At 43.3% G+C, this 16575-nt stretch overlaps 1 protein-coding gene across 3 annotated transcripts in view; it reads right to left on the minus strand.

Annotated features, from left to right (window-relative positions):
* Nucleotides 1–4374: 4374 nt before the first annotated feature.
* Nucleotides 4375–16575, minus strand: part of KCNS3 (potassium voltage-gated channel modifier subfamily S member 3) — a 46155-nt gene continuing 33954 nt past the window's right edge. For 2 of the 3 annotated variants that reach the window (XM_055540879.1, XM_055540881.1), the window contains exon 4: nt 4375–6485. In XM_055540879.1, the coding sequence (XP_055396854.1) occupies nt 4951–6426 (1476 nt within the window). In that variant the 5' untranslated portion in view covers nt 6427–6485 and the 3' untranslated portion in view covers nt 4375–4950. Of the gene's footprint in view, nt 6486–7001; nt 7131–16575 lie in introns of those variants that run through there. The other variant, XM_055540882.1, reaches the window with a different exon arrangement.

The following is a 16575-nucleotide window of genomic DNA, read 5'->3' on the forward strand; positions in this document are numbered from 1 at the left end:
GTGGGCTTCCCAGGTGACCCGGGCAGGCACTCAGTCATGCCCGACTCTTTGCAACCCCATGGACTGTAGCCCACCAGGCTTCTCTGTCCATGGGATTCTCCAGACAAGAATACTGGAGTATTCATGCCCTCCTCCAGGGGATCTTCCTGACCCAGGGATCGAACCCCTGTCTCCTGCATTGGCAAGCAGGTTCTTTATCACTAACACTGCCTGGGAAGCCCCTCCTGATGCCCACTTCTTCCTTAAACTAGACATACAGATGGGACCAGCCACAGAGTTTGCCTAAGAACTTGAGAATTCCTTTTTGCTAACACGAGGCAAACCTTTAACCTTAAATTGAACCATATTGAAACTGCTATTATTCTAGATCAAAATAATAGCATGAATAATCCCTTTCTGGATGTTAGAAAACCTTCTTCAATAACATCAATCAATCTCTATAAAATAGAACAGGGGTCTCAGAGCATGGAAGTTCCAAGGCAATGGCTCATCTTGATCCTCTAGATGGGGACAATACCAAGTGCCCCCAAAACTCTAAGTTAAATATCAGATCAACACAGGAGGATGAGCTCAGGCACATACAAAAGCAACTGTGACCAAATATTGCCGGCAACAGCAAACAAACCAAAAAGAGGACAAGCAAGCAAAAAGACACAAAGTCCACCTACATGGGCATTGCTAAACCTCCACAGTCAGAGAAGGCAATGGCAACCCACTCCAGTACTCTTGCCTGGAAAATCCCATGGACGGAGGGGCCTGGTGGGCTGCAGTCCATGAGGCTACTAGGAGTCGGACATGACTGAGCAACTTCACTTTCACTTTTCACTTTCATGCATTGGAGAAGTAAATGGCAACCCACTCCAGTGTTCTTGTCTGGAGAATCCCAGGGACGGGGGAGCCTGGTGGGCTGCCGTCTATGGGGTCGCACAAAGTCAGACACGACTGAAGCAACTTAGCAGCAGCAGCAGAAAACCCCCACAGTAAAAAAAAGGGGATCATTACAACTAAAGGCAGAAGATCATTTAACTAAAGAGGGGTGATCAGCAGGGGTGGGGAAAGAAGCCCTGAAGGCAGAGATTAACCATGTCTGTGACTGGGACCTGTCCTCAATCAGCAAAGTTTTTATCCCTAAGACTGAACTGAACTCACCACATTCTGAGACCAATGATCCCCAACAGAGGATGTCACCTCCTCCAGGAAGCCTTCCTTCTCTCTCTCTCTCTCACATGTACACACATACACACACACACATGCAAGTCAATGGATTTATCCATCTCTCATCAGCCTTTTAAAGACTCCCTGAGGGCAATGACTATGTCTCATTCTTATATTTTCAGTGCCTGCCCTGAGCACACACCCCAGTAAGCACTCAGGTCGTGCTGAGTGGAGACACAAAAAACTAAAACTATTTCCAAAGGGGAAGGAATGACAGGGAGAAAATCATGCCTGGTGGGATAGGTCCTTGGGTGCTCCAAGGACATTCCAAAGCAACATAGGAGCTGCTGTTGAGAATGATACAACAAATCCAAGGAAATGGAGGAAGTGGCCACAAGGTAGGGACAGGAATTTCAAAGAACGAGAAGACAAAATTCTGCAAGGTTATCTGGTCCCAATGGAACAAATGAACCCCAGTGGCTGGGACTCAACAGCTCCAAGAGAAGCCATGCTGGTTAGGGCAGGTTGCCTGGCTTCCTCCTCTGCCCTCAGCACCCACTCTACCTCCAGAATCCCTATGCAGTGGGCATTCAGCCACTGACTCAGCTCCTCCCTCAGGAAGGAACCCCCATCTCACCACATGGGGATAACCAACAGGTGACCTGCATGCATCCCAGGAAAGCCGAGAGAGGCATAAACACAAGAAGAGTCTGAAGCTCTGTTGCTACAGCCTTAACGATGCGGCACAAATTTCAACTGAAGAGCATGGCAAGGACTGAAGTGAGGCTCTGGGAGAGAGAGTTCCAGCTGGCAAAGCCCACCACTCACTCCACACACCATCACATGCTCTGGCCAGCCACTCCTAGGAATTAACGCATGATACCGGTGGAGATGGCTGGATAGTGTCACCGATTCAATGGACATGAACTTGGGCAAACTCCAGGAGATGGTAGGGGACAGGGAGGCCTGGCAAGCTGCAGTCCATGGGGTCACAGAGTCAGACACGATCAAGTGACTGAACATCAGGCAGAAACACAAGTCCTTTACAGCTTGTAAGAACTCAAGAGTAAAAGGATCCAGAAAGCTCTTCTTAAGGACCTACTAATTGGGAGATGCTCTGGATTCTTATAGAACCATAAGTTTCCCACTGCATCTGCCACTCAGGATCAGGGAAGGACCCTTAGAGGCTACTCCAGCTTCTAGAAAACCCTGCCCTGTCAACAACTGTGTTAGCTTTGTGAGTCAGGAGGAGGAAGGTACATATGCCAGTATTTTCCCTTTCTACTCACGTACTGGAAAAATCAACGTCTGACAGAGTCTGTTGCTTTTTGCCTCTTCAGATGCACATGGCCCTGACGCATCCTTAAATCCACTCCTGAACCCAGCGCAGCAGGAGGCAGTGCAGTGCAGGGTTCCAGCGACAGGCTCCGGAGTCTGGCTCCCAGGATCTGAGCCCAAGTCTGTTACTTGCCATGAGAACTCGAGCTATTTTCCTATGACCTGTGTCCTCATTTTTTAATTGTGGTAAAAGTCACAAAACAGAAAATGCACTATTTTAACCATGTTTAACTGTAGAGTAGCACTAAACACATTCACGTGGTTGTGTAATTCTCACCATCACCCATCTCCTGAACTTTTCCTACACTGAAACTCTGTCCCTATTAAAACACTCACTCCCTACCCCCTCCCTGCTCTCCCCCATCCCCCAGACCGGACGTTAATCAAACCTTGCTGCTAGGGATGTTGTAAGGAATAAATGAGATTATATAAGTAAAGCCTTTACATAGTAGCTTATTATTATTATTGCTGTTGCTGTTTATTACCACTACTATTGTTATTACTATGACTACTGCTATCACTATTACTATCTAAGCAGTCTTCAATTACTTCATTACTATTTGGGAAGTCTTAAATAAAATTGGGTTCCAAATCCTATTGCCATGCTTCAAAGTCAACATAATTATGCCAACATCAAAGGCATTCGGGAAAAAGGAAACATTTCTTCAAATGGGCAGTAGCCCACCAGGCTCCTCTGTCCAGGCACGAATACTGGAGTGAGCAGCCTTTCCCTTCTCCAGGGGATCTTCCTGACCCAGGGATCAAACCCGGGTCTTCTGCACTGCAGGTGGATTCTTTACCAACTGAGCCACTAGGGAAGTCCCAGGAGATGACACATATACATGTAATAAGCCTCCAGATTTAAAAGTGACTATAAATCCTGTTAGTTGTAACCATCTCAAAAGTCAAGGAAACAGCAGGAGTGGTGAGTCCAAAAATTACCTTCATCAGATAACCTAGAGAGAACAACCTTCTTTCAACAAAACACATCTGCAAACCTAAAAAGCTGGATCATAAATCCACGCAGCTCCTCCATTTAGAAGATCTCACAGGAAGAGCCCAATCTGACAGCATGAGTTAGAGTCGTCATTGGTGGTGCTTACTGGCTCAGTCATGTCCGACTCTGCAACTGCATGGACTGTAGCCCGCCAGGCCCCTCTGTCCATGGGGATTCTCTAGGAAAGGATACTGGAGTGAACTGCCATGCCCTCCTCCAGGGGATCTTCCCAACCCAGGGATCGAACCCAGGTCTCCCTCATTGCAGGCAGATTCTTTACTGTCTGAGCCACCAGGGAAGCCATGCATCTCCAAAATTAAGATTTTAGCTACATTCTCTTCACATTGGATAGAACTGCTGTCACTGCTCTGGAAATGAGTATGTATTAATATGCCTTCTCCTGTTATGAAGAGTAGAAACATAAGAGGTGGACATGGCTGCCTCTCAGGCTATTTTTAAATACTAGCTCATTTCACAGCTGCTGGCATAGCCGTGTTCAGTGATTTAAGTCTCACTCCTCTGGCCACGGTGAGTCACATCTGTGGGTTTGTACAGCATTTCTCTTTCCTTCCAGCCACTGAATGTTATCTCTGTCTGTGAATGTGTAGGTTTACTCTGCTCCACAATTTTCAGGTGATGAGGTTTTATTCTAGCAGTTGAAATTAGAAAATAAATACTGGAAACAGATCTGTAGGGGCACATGTTTCATGCACATATACCAATTTGAGTATGTCCTAAACATGTACATGCATAATCAGGTTACACCGGGAAGTGTGGTTTAATCATGAACATGACCCTTCCACCTGCAAACCTCCACCAACGGTACTAAACAGAAGAACTAGCCCACTGATGATGTATATCCAAAATTCAAAAACAAACAGAAAGGGCTCTTGATGTGCTAAAAAGAGCATTTTCTCTACCAAGTCGATTGTGAACGTATTGAAATATAGTTACTTTACATAAAAACATACCACCAAGACATTCTCTGTACTGAATTAGGCAATTTATTAGGCTCCTATTATCCATGTCTAGAATGTGAACATGGATTGACATGCATTGTCTCATTTTGTGGATCTTACATGCATGTAGCCTCCAGCTGGGCCTTTGATTCTACTTGTCAGTTAGCTCAATGTGAGTAAATGATAAACACAGAATGATACAGAAGCCGGAGCAAGAAATCCCACCTAATACCATATACCATAATTTTTTTTTTTTTTTTTGCAAAATCAAAATCATATCACAACTCTCTTGTAAAAAATAAATTTCAGAGCAAGGCATTTCATTCGCCTCACTGAGAAAAATAAAGACATTTCTGTAATTTCAGAGCAATGAAATGTCCAACTATGGCTGAAGAGTACACCCTGAGAAGTAAATGATTTTAACGAACCCATTGAGGTTGATAAAGCTGTGTTAACCTAACATCGGGAAGGGACACGCGGTCCAGGCACAAAGGTCCCTGCTCACGTTGGGGGGCAGTTCTCCAAGGATGCTGTGTTATAAACATCCTCGTTGTCTTCAATGCTTGAAGCGTCTGTGGAGTCAGGGTCGCTCACCATGATTCCCACCGAAGAGAGACTGGTGATGAAGGCGTGCATCCGCTGAGCATAAATGTCTCTAATGTTAAAGTAAGGGAGCTCCTGACACTTCTCTGGCGGGTCCTCACTACACTGGTCCACATCGATGTCCTTTTGCTTCTGGTAGTACTTGGAGAACTTGTTGAAGATAATGGTGATGGGAAGGGCCACCACCAAGATGCCACAGATGATGCACGTGCTGGCGATCAGCTTTCCCACCAAGGTGACCGGGTGGGTGTCTCCATAGCCCACGGTCGTCATGCTGATGGTGGCCCACCACCAGCAGACGGGGATGCTGGTGAGGCTGGAGGTGTGGTCGTCCTTCTCCACAGAGTAGATAAGCACAGAAAAGATGGAGATGCCCACCGACAGGAAGAGAAGCAGCAGGCCAACCTCGTGGTAGCTATGCCTCAGTGTGGCACCGAGAGACCGAAGTCCCACCGAGTGCCGGGCAAGCTTGAGAATTCGGAAAATCCTCATGAGCCTGAGGATCTGGACCACTTTGCCCATGTTCTCGATGTCCTCACTCTCTTCCTCCTTGGTGTCTACAGCCAACGTGGCATAAAAGGGAACGATGGACACAAAGTCAATTATGTTCAGGGGGTTCTTCCAGAATTTCTTTTGACAGGGAGCGGTAACCAGCCGGATGGCCAGCTCGCCCGTGAACCAGGCGATGCACGCGATCTCCACACCTTCCAGCACAGGGTCGTCCACCTCCCCGTCCTCGTTCTGGAACTCCGACATGCTGTGGATGCACATGGCCACGATGGAGGCCAGCACCACGCTCAGGGAAGAGATGGCAATGAGCTTGGCCGACAGGCAGTAGGCTGGGTTCTCCATCCGGATCCAGATCTTCTTCCGGAGCTGGCCAAATCGCAGCTTGTCAAACTTCTCCAGCTCCTTCTCGAACAGAGACGACTCTTCGAAGGAGGAGTCGGTACTCACGTCGTTGCTCTTCTGGTCCCAGTCCTTCTCGTGGTTCTCCTCCTTCCGCTCCTGGTAGCGATTACTGCAGCAGGAATCCAGGAAGAGCTCGTTGATGCCCCAGTACTCAATCTCCTGGCAGAACGAGAACACGCACAGCTCCTCCATGACATGCAGCTTCCCCGTGTAATAGAAGTTCAAGACGTATCTGAACAGCGAGGGGTTGCGATCAAAGTAGTACTCTTTATCAGCCACGCTGTAGTCATCGCATAGTTCCAGGATGGCCTCTTCCGAGTGGCAGCTAAGCAGTTTCCCAAGTCTGGTGTGAGGGAAGCGCAAGAGGGTGCTCTGGTCGACCGTCTGCTTAAAGCCCCCCACGTTCAAGTTGACAAGTTCCTCGTCTGGTCCAGGGCGATGGAAAAACTCACCAAACACCATGGTGGATCCAGGCGGTGGAGAGCTGGCTGGGAAGGTAGACGAGGGAGTTCACGCTGGCCCTGAAAGGAACACAAGACGGCGTGAGCCCTGTTCCGAGCAGCCGTGCCAAGCTTATTTTTAATCTGCCCTTTCCAGGATAATGGGCTACATTAAAAGCAAAAACAGAGGGACTTTTCTGGCGGTCCAGGGGTTGGGATGCCATGCCTCCAACGCAGGGGGTGCGGATTGGATCCCTGGTTGGGGAACTGAGATCCCACGTGCCACATAACTCAACCAGAAAAAATAAATAAATGAAACAAAAGTCATCTTATTAAAAAAGAAAGACTACATACCATTAAAAAAAAAAAAGAAAGCAAAATAGAAAACAAAATAAAAAAGAATATACTATCCCCCTTTGACAATAAGAAATTCAACATAAAATAGGTTTTTAGTTTTTAAAGAATGGGTTTATATATCCATTTTTTGGAAAAGACTGCCATATAATTTTTATGAATTTCCAATTCCTATTTCTCTATTTTTGAAGCATTCATAATAGCATGCCATACCCCAAAAGCAATGCATTTGAGATCACTTACTCAATACAAGCATCTCCAACCTCAGCCACAAGGCTTCTTCATTTGGAAATGCTCAGTTCAAACGTGGCAGGCTATTTGCTGCCTGGCTCGCAGCTCATCTCTCCTGTTCCTATGGCTTGGTCAAGCACATTCAGGAACAGCTCTCTGCTCTGCACCTCGTACATAAGCCACACATCACTGGGGCTCAGATCAGCTCTTACAAAAGATGTAGGTTTCTTCTTATGCTCCCATGTTTCACTCCTTTTAGAGAAAGCTCTATTTCCCACATTTGGATGTGGACAATCAAGAGGATATAATTACCTCCTTGTCCCATTAGTATCTTAAAGATACAGTTACACTTCATGGGATGGGGTTTCAGGTACATCCACAAGGGAAGAAAGTGACTTAGGGAAACCTTTTTATGTTAATTGCAGTATCAGTTTCCTGACACAACTATGCTCCTCTGCCATCTCCTTCCTCCCTTCACAAACAGTCTCCTACACACTCCCAATCTTTGATACTCAAGTCTATACTGGCCCAGCATATACAGGCTATTTTAGTCTTGACTCTAACCAAGATGTACCAAAACTGTTTCTCAGAGAGAAAATAGTAGGTTTTTACCATCATCCAATACAATGCTGATTCCTCAGAGCTGATGATGCAAATAAAAGAAAGGCAGGAGATTGTCACGTACTGAGTTCCAACCAAGTACTAATGAATTTTTGCATATATCATGTGATTTCATCCTTTCAATACTACACAGCAGATGTATAGGAAAGTAAACACTCAGAGAAGTTAAGTCCAAGATCACAAGATAAGCAAATGGTAAAGCCATGGTTTAAACCCAGGTTGATAAACTCCAAAGCTCATGCTATATCCACTACACACATATCCCTCCCACCCCCTTTCTGGTTTTTTTCCTTACTATAATCCAATAACCCAATATAGGTAGTAGTATTATTACCAAAGTGAGTCGAGCATCTTTGGGGTTACTGGGGAACCACCAATCCTCTGTCTGGAGAAGCTTCCTAGCAGAGGTTCTATTTAGGTAAATGTTAAAGGTTTAAGCAGAGCTGAGCAATGGGGGCAAAGGACATTCCCAACATTGGGCATCAAAAGGTGGGGACAAGTCAGACTGCAAAGAGAATTGTGAATCAATCTAAAGAGTCTAGACATGGGACTTCCCTTGTGGTCCCGTGGCTAAGACTTCACCTGCAGGTTGTGCAGGCTGGATCCCTGGTTGAGGAGCTAAGATCCCACATGCCTTGTGGCAAGAAAAAACAAAACATAAAAGAGAAGCAATATTGTAACAAAATTCACTTAAGACTTTTTAAAAATGGTCCACATCAAAAAAAATATTAAAAAAAAAAAAAGAGTATGAACTTGATCCTGTAGATGAGACTGCTAAATCACCTTAATCAATAAGTGGACATGGCTGTATTTGTGACTATAACTTAGAAAGACCCCACTGACAGCAGGATAGAAGACTGTTGTCAGGAATGACTGGGGCCAAAGAGGTAGGGTTACAACAGAACGGGTGAGAGAACGCAAACTCATACATCAGTGGTATGTATAAAGAGGAGGTGACAAATTCAAGAATTTTATAGCTGTGAAAGTGTTCCACTCAATATGCCAGTAAATTTGGAAAACTCAGCAGTGGCCACAGGACTGGAAAAGGTCAGTTTTCATTCCAATCCCAAAGAAAGGCAATGCCAAAGAATGTTCAAATTACCATAAAACTGCACTCATTTCACATGCTAGCAAGGTAATGCTCAAAATTCTCCAACCTAGGCTTCAGCAGTATGTGAACACAGAACTTCCAGATGTTCAAGCTGGATGTAGAAAAGGCAAGAGGAATCAGAGATCAAATTGCCAACATCCACTGGATCATAGAAAAAGCAGGGGAATCCCAAAAAAACATCTACTTCTGCTTCATTTACTATGCTAAAGCCTTGACTGTGTGGATCACAACAAACTGTGGGAAATTCTTAAAGAGATAGGAATACCAGATCACCTTACCTGCCCTCCTGTGAAACCTGTATGCAGGACAAGAAGGAACAGTTAGAACTGGACAAGGAACAATGGACTAGTTCAAAATTGGGAAAGGAGCATATCAATGCTGTATATTGTCACTCTGCTTATTTAACTTATATGCAGAGTACATCATATGAAATGCTAGGCTGGATGACTCACAAACTGGAATCAAGACTGCCCAGAAATATCAATAACCTCAGACATGCAGATGATACCACTTTAATGGCAGAAAGTGAAGAACTAAAGAGCCTCTTGATGAAGGTGAAAGAGGAGAGTGAAAAAGCTGGCTTAAAACTCAACACTCAAAAAACAAAGATCATAGCATTCAGTCCCATCACTTCATGCCAAATAGAAGGGTAAAAAGTAGAAACAGTGACAGATTTTATTTTCCTGGGCTCCAAAATCACTGCAGATGGTTACCATAGCCACAAAATTATAAGACACTTGCTTCTTTCAAGAAAAGCTATGATAAACCTAGACAGGGTATTAAGAAGCAGAGATATCACTTTGCCAACAAAGGGCCATATAGCCATAGCTATGGTTTTTCCAGTAGTCATGTATGGATGTGAGAGTTGGACCATAAAAAAAGTTGATCACCAAAGAATTGATGCTCTTGAACTGTGGTGCTGGAGAAGATTTGAGAGTCCCTTGGACAGCAAGGAGATCAAACCAGTCAATCCTAAAGGAAATATGCTGAAGCTGAAGCTCCAATACTTTGGCCATCTGATGTGAAGGGCTGACTCATTGGAAAAGACCTTGATGATGGGAAAGATTGAAGGCAGGAAGAGAAGAGGGTAACAGAGGATGACATGGTTGGATGGCATCACTGACTCAATGGATATGAGTTTGAGCAAGCTCTGGGAGATAGCAAAGGACAGGGAAGGCTGGCATGCTGAAGTTCATGGGGTTGCAAAGAGTTGAACATGACTTAGTGACTGAACAACAAATAAAGTAGAATCAAGAGGACTTGGTCATTGATTGGAAGGAAAAGATAAGGAAGAAGAAAGTCAAAAGGAAGATGTGTTTTCTACTCTGCACAGCCGGATGACATCATTAGAGGAAACGTAAGGCCAGGTAGGAATTTCTTGTCCTTATGTTTACAAAGAGACGAAGCTGTCAGCGAGACAAGAGATTCCACCTCTGAAAAGGACACTCCAGAGAACACAGCCTGAAAACACAGCCCTCTGCCATCCACCCTAGGAGGAAGCTCCATGTGAGAGAGAATACAAGGCTATTTGCTCCATTTGCTCTGGACACACCAGCACTGACAATGTTCCCGTGAAACCAGAGACCACGGCCTGGCATAGCAAAACACTTCACAGATGTGCTGACCTCTCCAAAAGACATGATTTTTTTTCCTGCCTCAGCTTTCTATTTTTAGTTAGAGATCTTCTTTGAAGGGCCTAAATCAGAGCTCATGGCGTGGTCCAAATATTTATGGAACCTCAGATCTCTGAAAGCAGGCTTATGTTCATGGCAAGTACAAGAGTAAAATGTTCCAAGGAACGAGTTTTAGTGAAGCTAGCATTAAGGCTTTCATGGACATTTTCTTCTGGTGGATTATTTTTTATCTCCTTAGCTTTCCCGGAAACCCACAATGGTTGAAAGCCACTGTCTCCCTTCATTATACAACCTGCTGAAGTCAGTCTCATAATCAGAAAGTGTGCCATCCATTTCCCAACTGTTCCAAAATCACTTTTCCAAAGAACATTGTTATCAACCATAATTGCCATCTTCCTGATCTGTCCTCCTTGCTTTGTATTCACTTTATGCCAGTAAAAAGGAGCCTGTTCTGAGGTCCATGCATTCTGCAAAAAGTGTTAGTCACTCAGTCATGTCCAACTCTTTTTGACCCCATAGACTATAGCCCACCAGGCTCCTCTGTCCGTGGAATTCTCCAGGCAAGAATACTGGAGTGGGTTGACATTCCCTCCTCCAGGGGAATCTTCCCAACCCAGGGATCAAACCTGGGTCTCCTGCTTGGCAAGCAGATTCTTTACCTGAGCCACCAGGGAAGCCCTCATTCCACAAAGCCTAATCACAATAGCAACATACATCATAAAACCAGGGATCTCTCATTATGGGACTTTTAGAGGAGAGAAAAAAGAAAGCATCTCTATATCAGATCAGATGCTTCAACTCAGAGGACAAGATGAGATTCTCCACATCATGGCTGCCAGAGTACACTGTTGGTTTCCTTGGCTGCGTCCAGCCCACAACAGCCTATGGAGAGCAGGGAAAAAGAAGACCTCACCATTATAAACTGTAGCAAGGTTCCCTTACATGAACCTAGTCCCTGGCCAATTACAATCGGTCCTTATATCATCTGCTCCTCACTATTACCTTGAGATTTTGCAGGTGAGGAAGCAGGATTAGAAGAGATGGGCATCACACAGCTATTAAGGGTTAGAGCAAAACCCAAGCCAGGGCTCCCTATGTCAGCCCCTCTGCTCTGCAGTGTGCTGGTTCACCCACTCGAAGAAGTAAGAAAGAAGAGCAGATAACGAACATGGTTATTTACAAGACTGCTATATTCAGGCCAGCATTTAACAGCATCATTCATTCCCATTCAGAAAATACTATGTGTCAAAGGTATATTTATATATATATATTTAATATATACTTATAGTATACCTTATATATAATTATCTTACATATATTTTATACATGAAGCTATACCTAGATAGCATATTGAAAAGCAGAGGCATTACTTTGCCAACAAAGGTTCATCTAGTCAAGGCTATAGTTTTTCCTGTGGTCATGTATGGATGTGAGAGTTGGACTGTGAAGAAAGCTGAGTGCCGAAGAATTGATGCTTTTGAACTGTGGTGTTGGAGAAGACTCTTGAGAGTCCCTTGGACTGCAAGGAGATCCAACCAGTCCATTCTGAAGGAGATCAGTCCTGTGTGTTCTTTGGAAGGAATGATGCTAAGGCTGAAACTCCAGTACTCTGGCCACCTCATGCGAAGAGTTGACTCACTGGAAAAGACTCTGATGCTGGGAGGGATTGGGGGCAGGAGGAGAAGGGGATGACAGAGGATGAGATGGCTGGATGGCATCACCGACTCGATGCACGTGAGTTTGAGTGAACTGCGGGAGTTGGTGATGGATAGGGAGGCCTGGCGTGCTGGGATTCATGGGGTCGCAAAGAGTTGGACACGACTGAGCGACTGAACTGAACTGATACATAAATGAACATATAAAGGAATGTACATAATATACATATAGTGTAAACCATATTTAGAGAGAGAATTATACAAACACTAAATAAAGATTTGGGTCAATTTCTCTGTAAGTGAGACAAATCTCTTTAATTTTGACTAAAAATACAAAAAAAAAGTTTTGATTATATAAAAGTAAAATTTGGTATGGAAAACCATGCCATGAGCAATGTTAAAAAATATATATTTGCCACTTATATCACAAACAAGTGGTTAATATACATAGCATATAAAAGGCTTTAGACTGAGAAGAAAAAGAGAAAAACAATATAGAAAAATGGGCCAGATATGAATAGACAGTTTACCAAAAAAAATGTCAATGGGTCTTAAAACAGGTAAACAATGTTCTACCTTGCTCGTAGTAAGATAAATGCACATTAAAATTACGGAGCAGTATCATATCTAATGGGCTTCCCAGGTGGTTCAGTGGTCAAGAATTCACCTGCCAAGCAGGAGACAAGAGTTCAATCCCTGGGTCGGGAAGATCCCCTGAAGAATGAAATGGCAACCCACTCCAGTATTCTTGCCTGGGAAATCCCACGGACAGAGGAGCCTGGAGGGCTTCAGACGATGGGGTCACAGAGTCAGACATGACTTAGTGACTAAGCAACAACAAATCATTTCTAATAACAAAATGGGGAAAAAAATACAAAAACTGAGCTACATACTCTATTACTAAGTATGTGGGGAAGCAGGTACTTTTGCACACTGCAATTGGGGAAACAAAATGAAGGGAAATTCTAATGAAGGGGAATTTGGAAATACTGAGCAAAACTGCCCACAAATTAGGAGAAAATATTTGCAAGTTATTGGGCTTCCCTGGGGTTCACTCAGATGGTGAAGAATCTGCCTCCAATGCAGGAGACACGAGTTCAATCCCTGGGTCAGGAAGATCCCCTGAAGAAGGGAATGGTAACCCACTCCAGAATTCTTAGCCTGGAGAATTCCATGGACAAAGGAGCCTGGTGGTCCATGAGGTTGCAAAGAGTCAGACACAACTGAGTGACTAACACTTGACTTGACTTGATAGATCTAATAGGAGTCTAGAATCCAGAATAGATTTAAAAAATAAAAAACTCTTACAACAGTAAAAAGACAAATGGGCAAAGGATTTTATAGACATTTCTTCAAAGATATATAAATGGCCAAAAAAACACATGAAAAGATGCTCAACATCATTGGTCCCTAGGAAACACAAGTCAGAGTCACAATGAGATACCATTTCACACAACTAGGATGGATATAATCAAAAAGTAATAATAATACAAGTCTTATGTTATAACACAGTAAGTGTGATGATGCAGAGAAATCAGAACCTTCGAGCATAATGAGTAGTAGTGGAAAATGGTGTGACCAATTTGGAAAACAGTGAAGGGATGATAGAATTAAAATCTCAGCATTGTGCAACTCATAATAAAATAACAGATCTGAGTGTGTTCATAAATGGCTGCTAAAACCCAGTTAAAAAACGAATAGGGGACTCCACAATGGTTAGTTCAGAGGAACAATACCTGAACTCACTGTTCAAGCCAGTGTAACAAAAAGAGACAAGACAGAATGTGCCTCCGGATGGAAACACATACACAATTCTGAACTATCCTAGCCAAAAAATAAAATAAGACATAAATTTGATCTAGCTCTAACAGTTAAAATCAAATAGGATATTTCAGAGGAACATGTTCAAAGACACTATAGGGATGCAATCAGCAAAAACCAGACTGTGGGAAATTATACAGGACAAATGATGGATCAGATAAATGACACATCAAATAGATTCAGTGTGTGGCTTTGTGTGGATACTGATTCGAGCTAGCCAAATGCTTTCAAAAATATATATATGAAAATCAGGAGTATCTGAACACTAAACTAGACACTTGATAATGTAAAATTATAATTGTTCAATTTTTCAATGTGCTAATGGTATCATAATTATGCGCTAAAAAAACCTTTACCTTTCACAAATATATGCTAAGATTTATGGATAAAATTTTACTGCATTAAGAATTTACTTCAAAATAATTCATTGGTGTGGGGTTGGAAGGACAGGGAGGAGTCACTGACCATACAAGATGGCTATGAATTAATAACTATGGCAATTATTTTAGCTGAGTGACAGGTACAAGGAATTTAATGAATTATTCTCTTTTTTTGTACATATAAAAATTCTCCATCAAAAAATGTTTCAAGAAAAATCTACTAAGCACCTTGTGCGGCTATGCACGGTAATACATGTTTTCTATACATTATTGTGCATCCTTTAATTCCCAGCAACTCACGTAGTACCTCAGTATAAGCAATGAGTGATTATCATTGAATGAATGACTTCATTTAATTCTCCCGCAGTCCTAGCGGTAGATCTTATACCCCGTGTCACAAATAGAAAAACCTGAGGCTCAGGATTTAGCCAACATTATACAGATTTATAGGGCAAACTTTTTCCACTATGCTTCAAACATTTAACTTTTTTAACTGGAAGGAGGAAGGTCTTTAACTGGCTGGTCTTCAATTTTATATATTTTATTAGTCAGCCTCAATAAAGAATGCTATATACTCTGGAAGGGGATTTGGTACTAGCATGTCAAGGATACATGCGGTCTCCGATCAGGCACATCTATGTGTTCCAAAGGCATCTGGCCACAGGTAGGAAACTCAAGTGCTATTTTCGTTCTCTTCCTCAAGAGCTTCACTTCATTGCATCAATCCTCCTGCCTACTATCAACACAAATCACTCATGGTGAGGACACCATATACTGTATTTGGCCACCTTGTGTCTCCTGGTGTTTGTAAGATTGAAAAGAAAGAAAAAAGATGTCAAAAATCCAAGATATTCTCTGGCAGTTTAAACTAAACACTACGTTGATCTATTTCTCTCCAGGTGGCATCCATAAAGCCTTTCCAAAGCCATTAACCTCTTACCACTCTCCTTGCGTCATGCTCTCAAACTCATTTTATAAATGCTCTCAAAACTGTGTCTTTTAAAGGTTGACACATATCCATGCACACATGTGCATGGGTGGCTTTGATAACGCACTTGATTTGCTCAAAAAAGTAAGAAAGGCATAACAAATACAAGCCACTTCTACTTGCTTTATTGGGCAGAACCACTCTTTTAAATCAATTCCATAAAAGTAAACAGACAAGCAAACAAAAAAACCTAGATTCTTTTGTCCTTCCCACTTGTCCAAAATCTACATTAGTCCTATCATCGAGAAAGAGGGGAGCATTTTTCTGCATTAATATTGCAGTCTTTATGGAATAATCATCTGGAAAAGCTGTATTTCATTCTATTCACTTTCAAAGAAAAATCATATATGTTTTTTAAAAGGGTGATGTACTGTGCTTAGTCCATCCGTCGTGTCTGACTCTGTGTGACCTCATGGACTTTAGCCCACCAGGCTCCAAGGGAATTCTCCAGGCAAGAATACTGGAGTGGGTTGCCATGCCCTCCTCCAAGGGATCTTCCCAACCCAGGGATCGAACCCTGGTCTCCTGAACTGCGGGCGGATTCTTCACCATCATGCTAAATTCTATTTCCAGCCATGCTGTGTGAGACTATTCCAAATAAAACGAAACAAATGCAAACAGAAGTGAAAATCTAAATTCCATCCACACCCAAGTATTGAGCATCCTCTCACCAGGAACCTTCCCTGGTGATGACCTTCTCCCAGAGCAAGCTCCCCATGCACTGGTGTGGGTAGCATGTAAGGAAAAGAAAATCAGAAGTCAGCGTTGGGTCACAGAGGAGCAGAGAGTATAATGAAATGTCAGTGGCATTGCATGGTCCACCTTGACTGTGGATTTGGAAATGGAGATGCTAGTGGTCCTTGATTCAGATCTTTGTGGATCAGATGTCTTTTTACAGCACAATCCTGAAAAAGAAATAGCTCTTTATGAGACATCGAGGAGGACATGCCCAGAGCCAGTGTGCAGGCCATACAAAGCCTCAGAGAGCCTTCTAGATTTAAGTCTTTGTTTGCAGGGATCAGCATTTCCTGGGTATCCTGAGGCTTCTAAGTGGAGCCAATCCCCCCCCCACCCAGTAACCTTCCACACAGCTCTTCCCAGTCCATGAGGAAGCCTGGATGCAAAGTGAGTCCCACTGGCCAAGCAGAGCAAGGAAACTCCCTCCTGGTCTCTTCCACATCCGTGTTCCAACAGCATTACGTGCAGCTGACAACACACCAGTGGCCAGGTCCCCAGTCACCCTAATTCAGAAGATTCATAACCCAAATCCAACTTTTAAATGTTGCACTGAAAGAAATGAACCCACCAGGTCCCCTTATCCATGCTGAACTATCAGAAGCACCTAAAGAAAAGAAGACAAGGTTAAGACTCTGAAA

This window comes from Bubalus kerabau, chromosome 11 (assembly GCF_029407905.1).
Source record: "Bubalus kerabau isolate K-KA32 ecotype Philippines breed swamp buffalo chromosome 11, PCC_UOA_SB_1v2, whole genome shotgun sequence".
Lineage (NCBI taxonomy): Eukaryota > Metazoa > Chordata > Mammalia > Artiodactyla > Bovidae > Bubalus > Bubalus kerabau.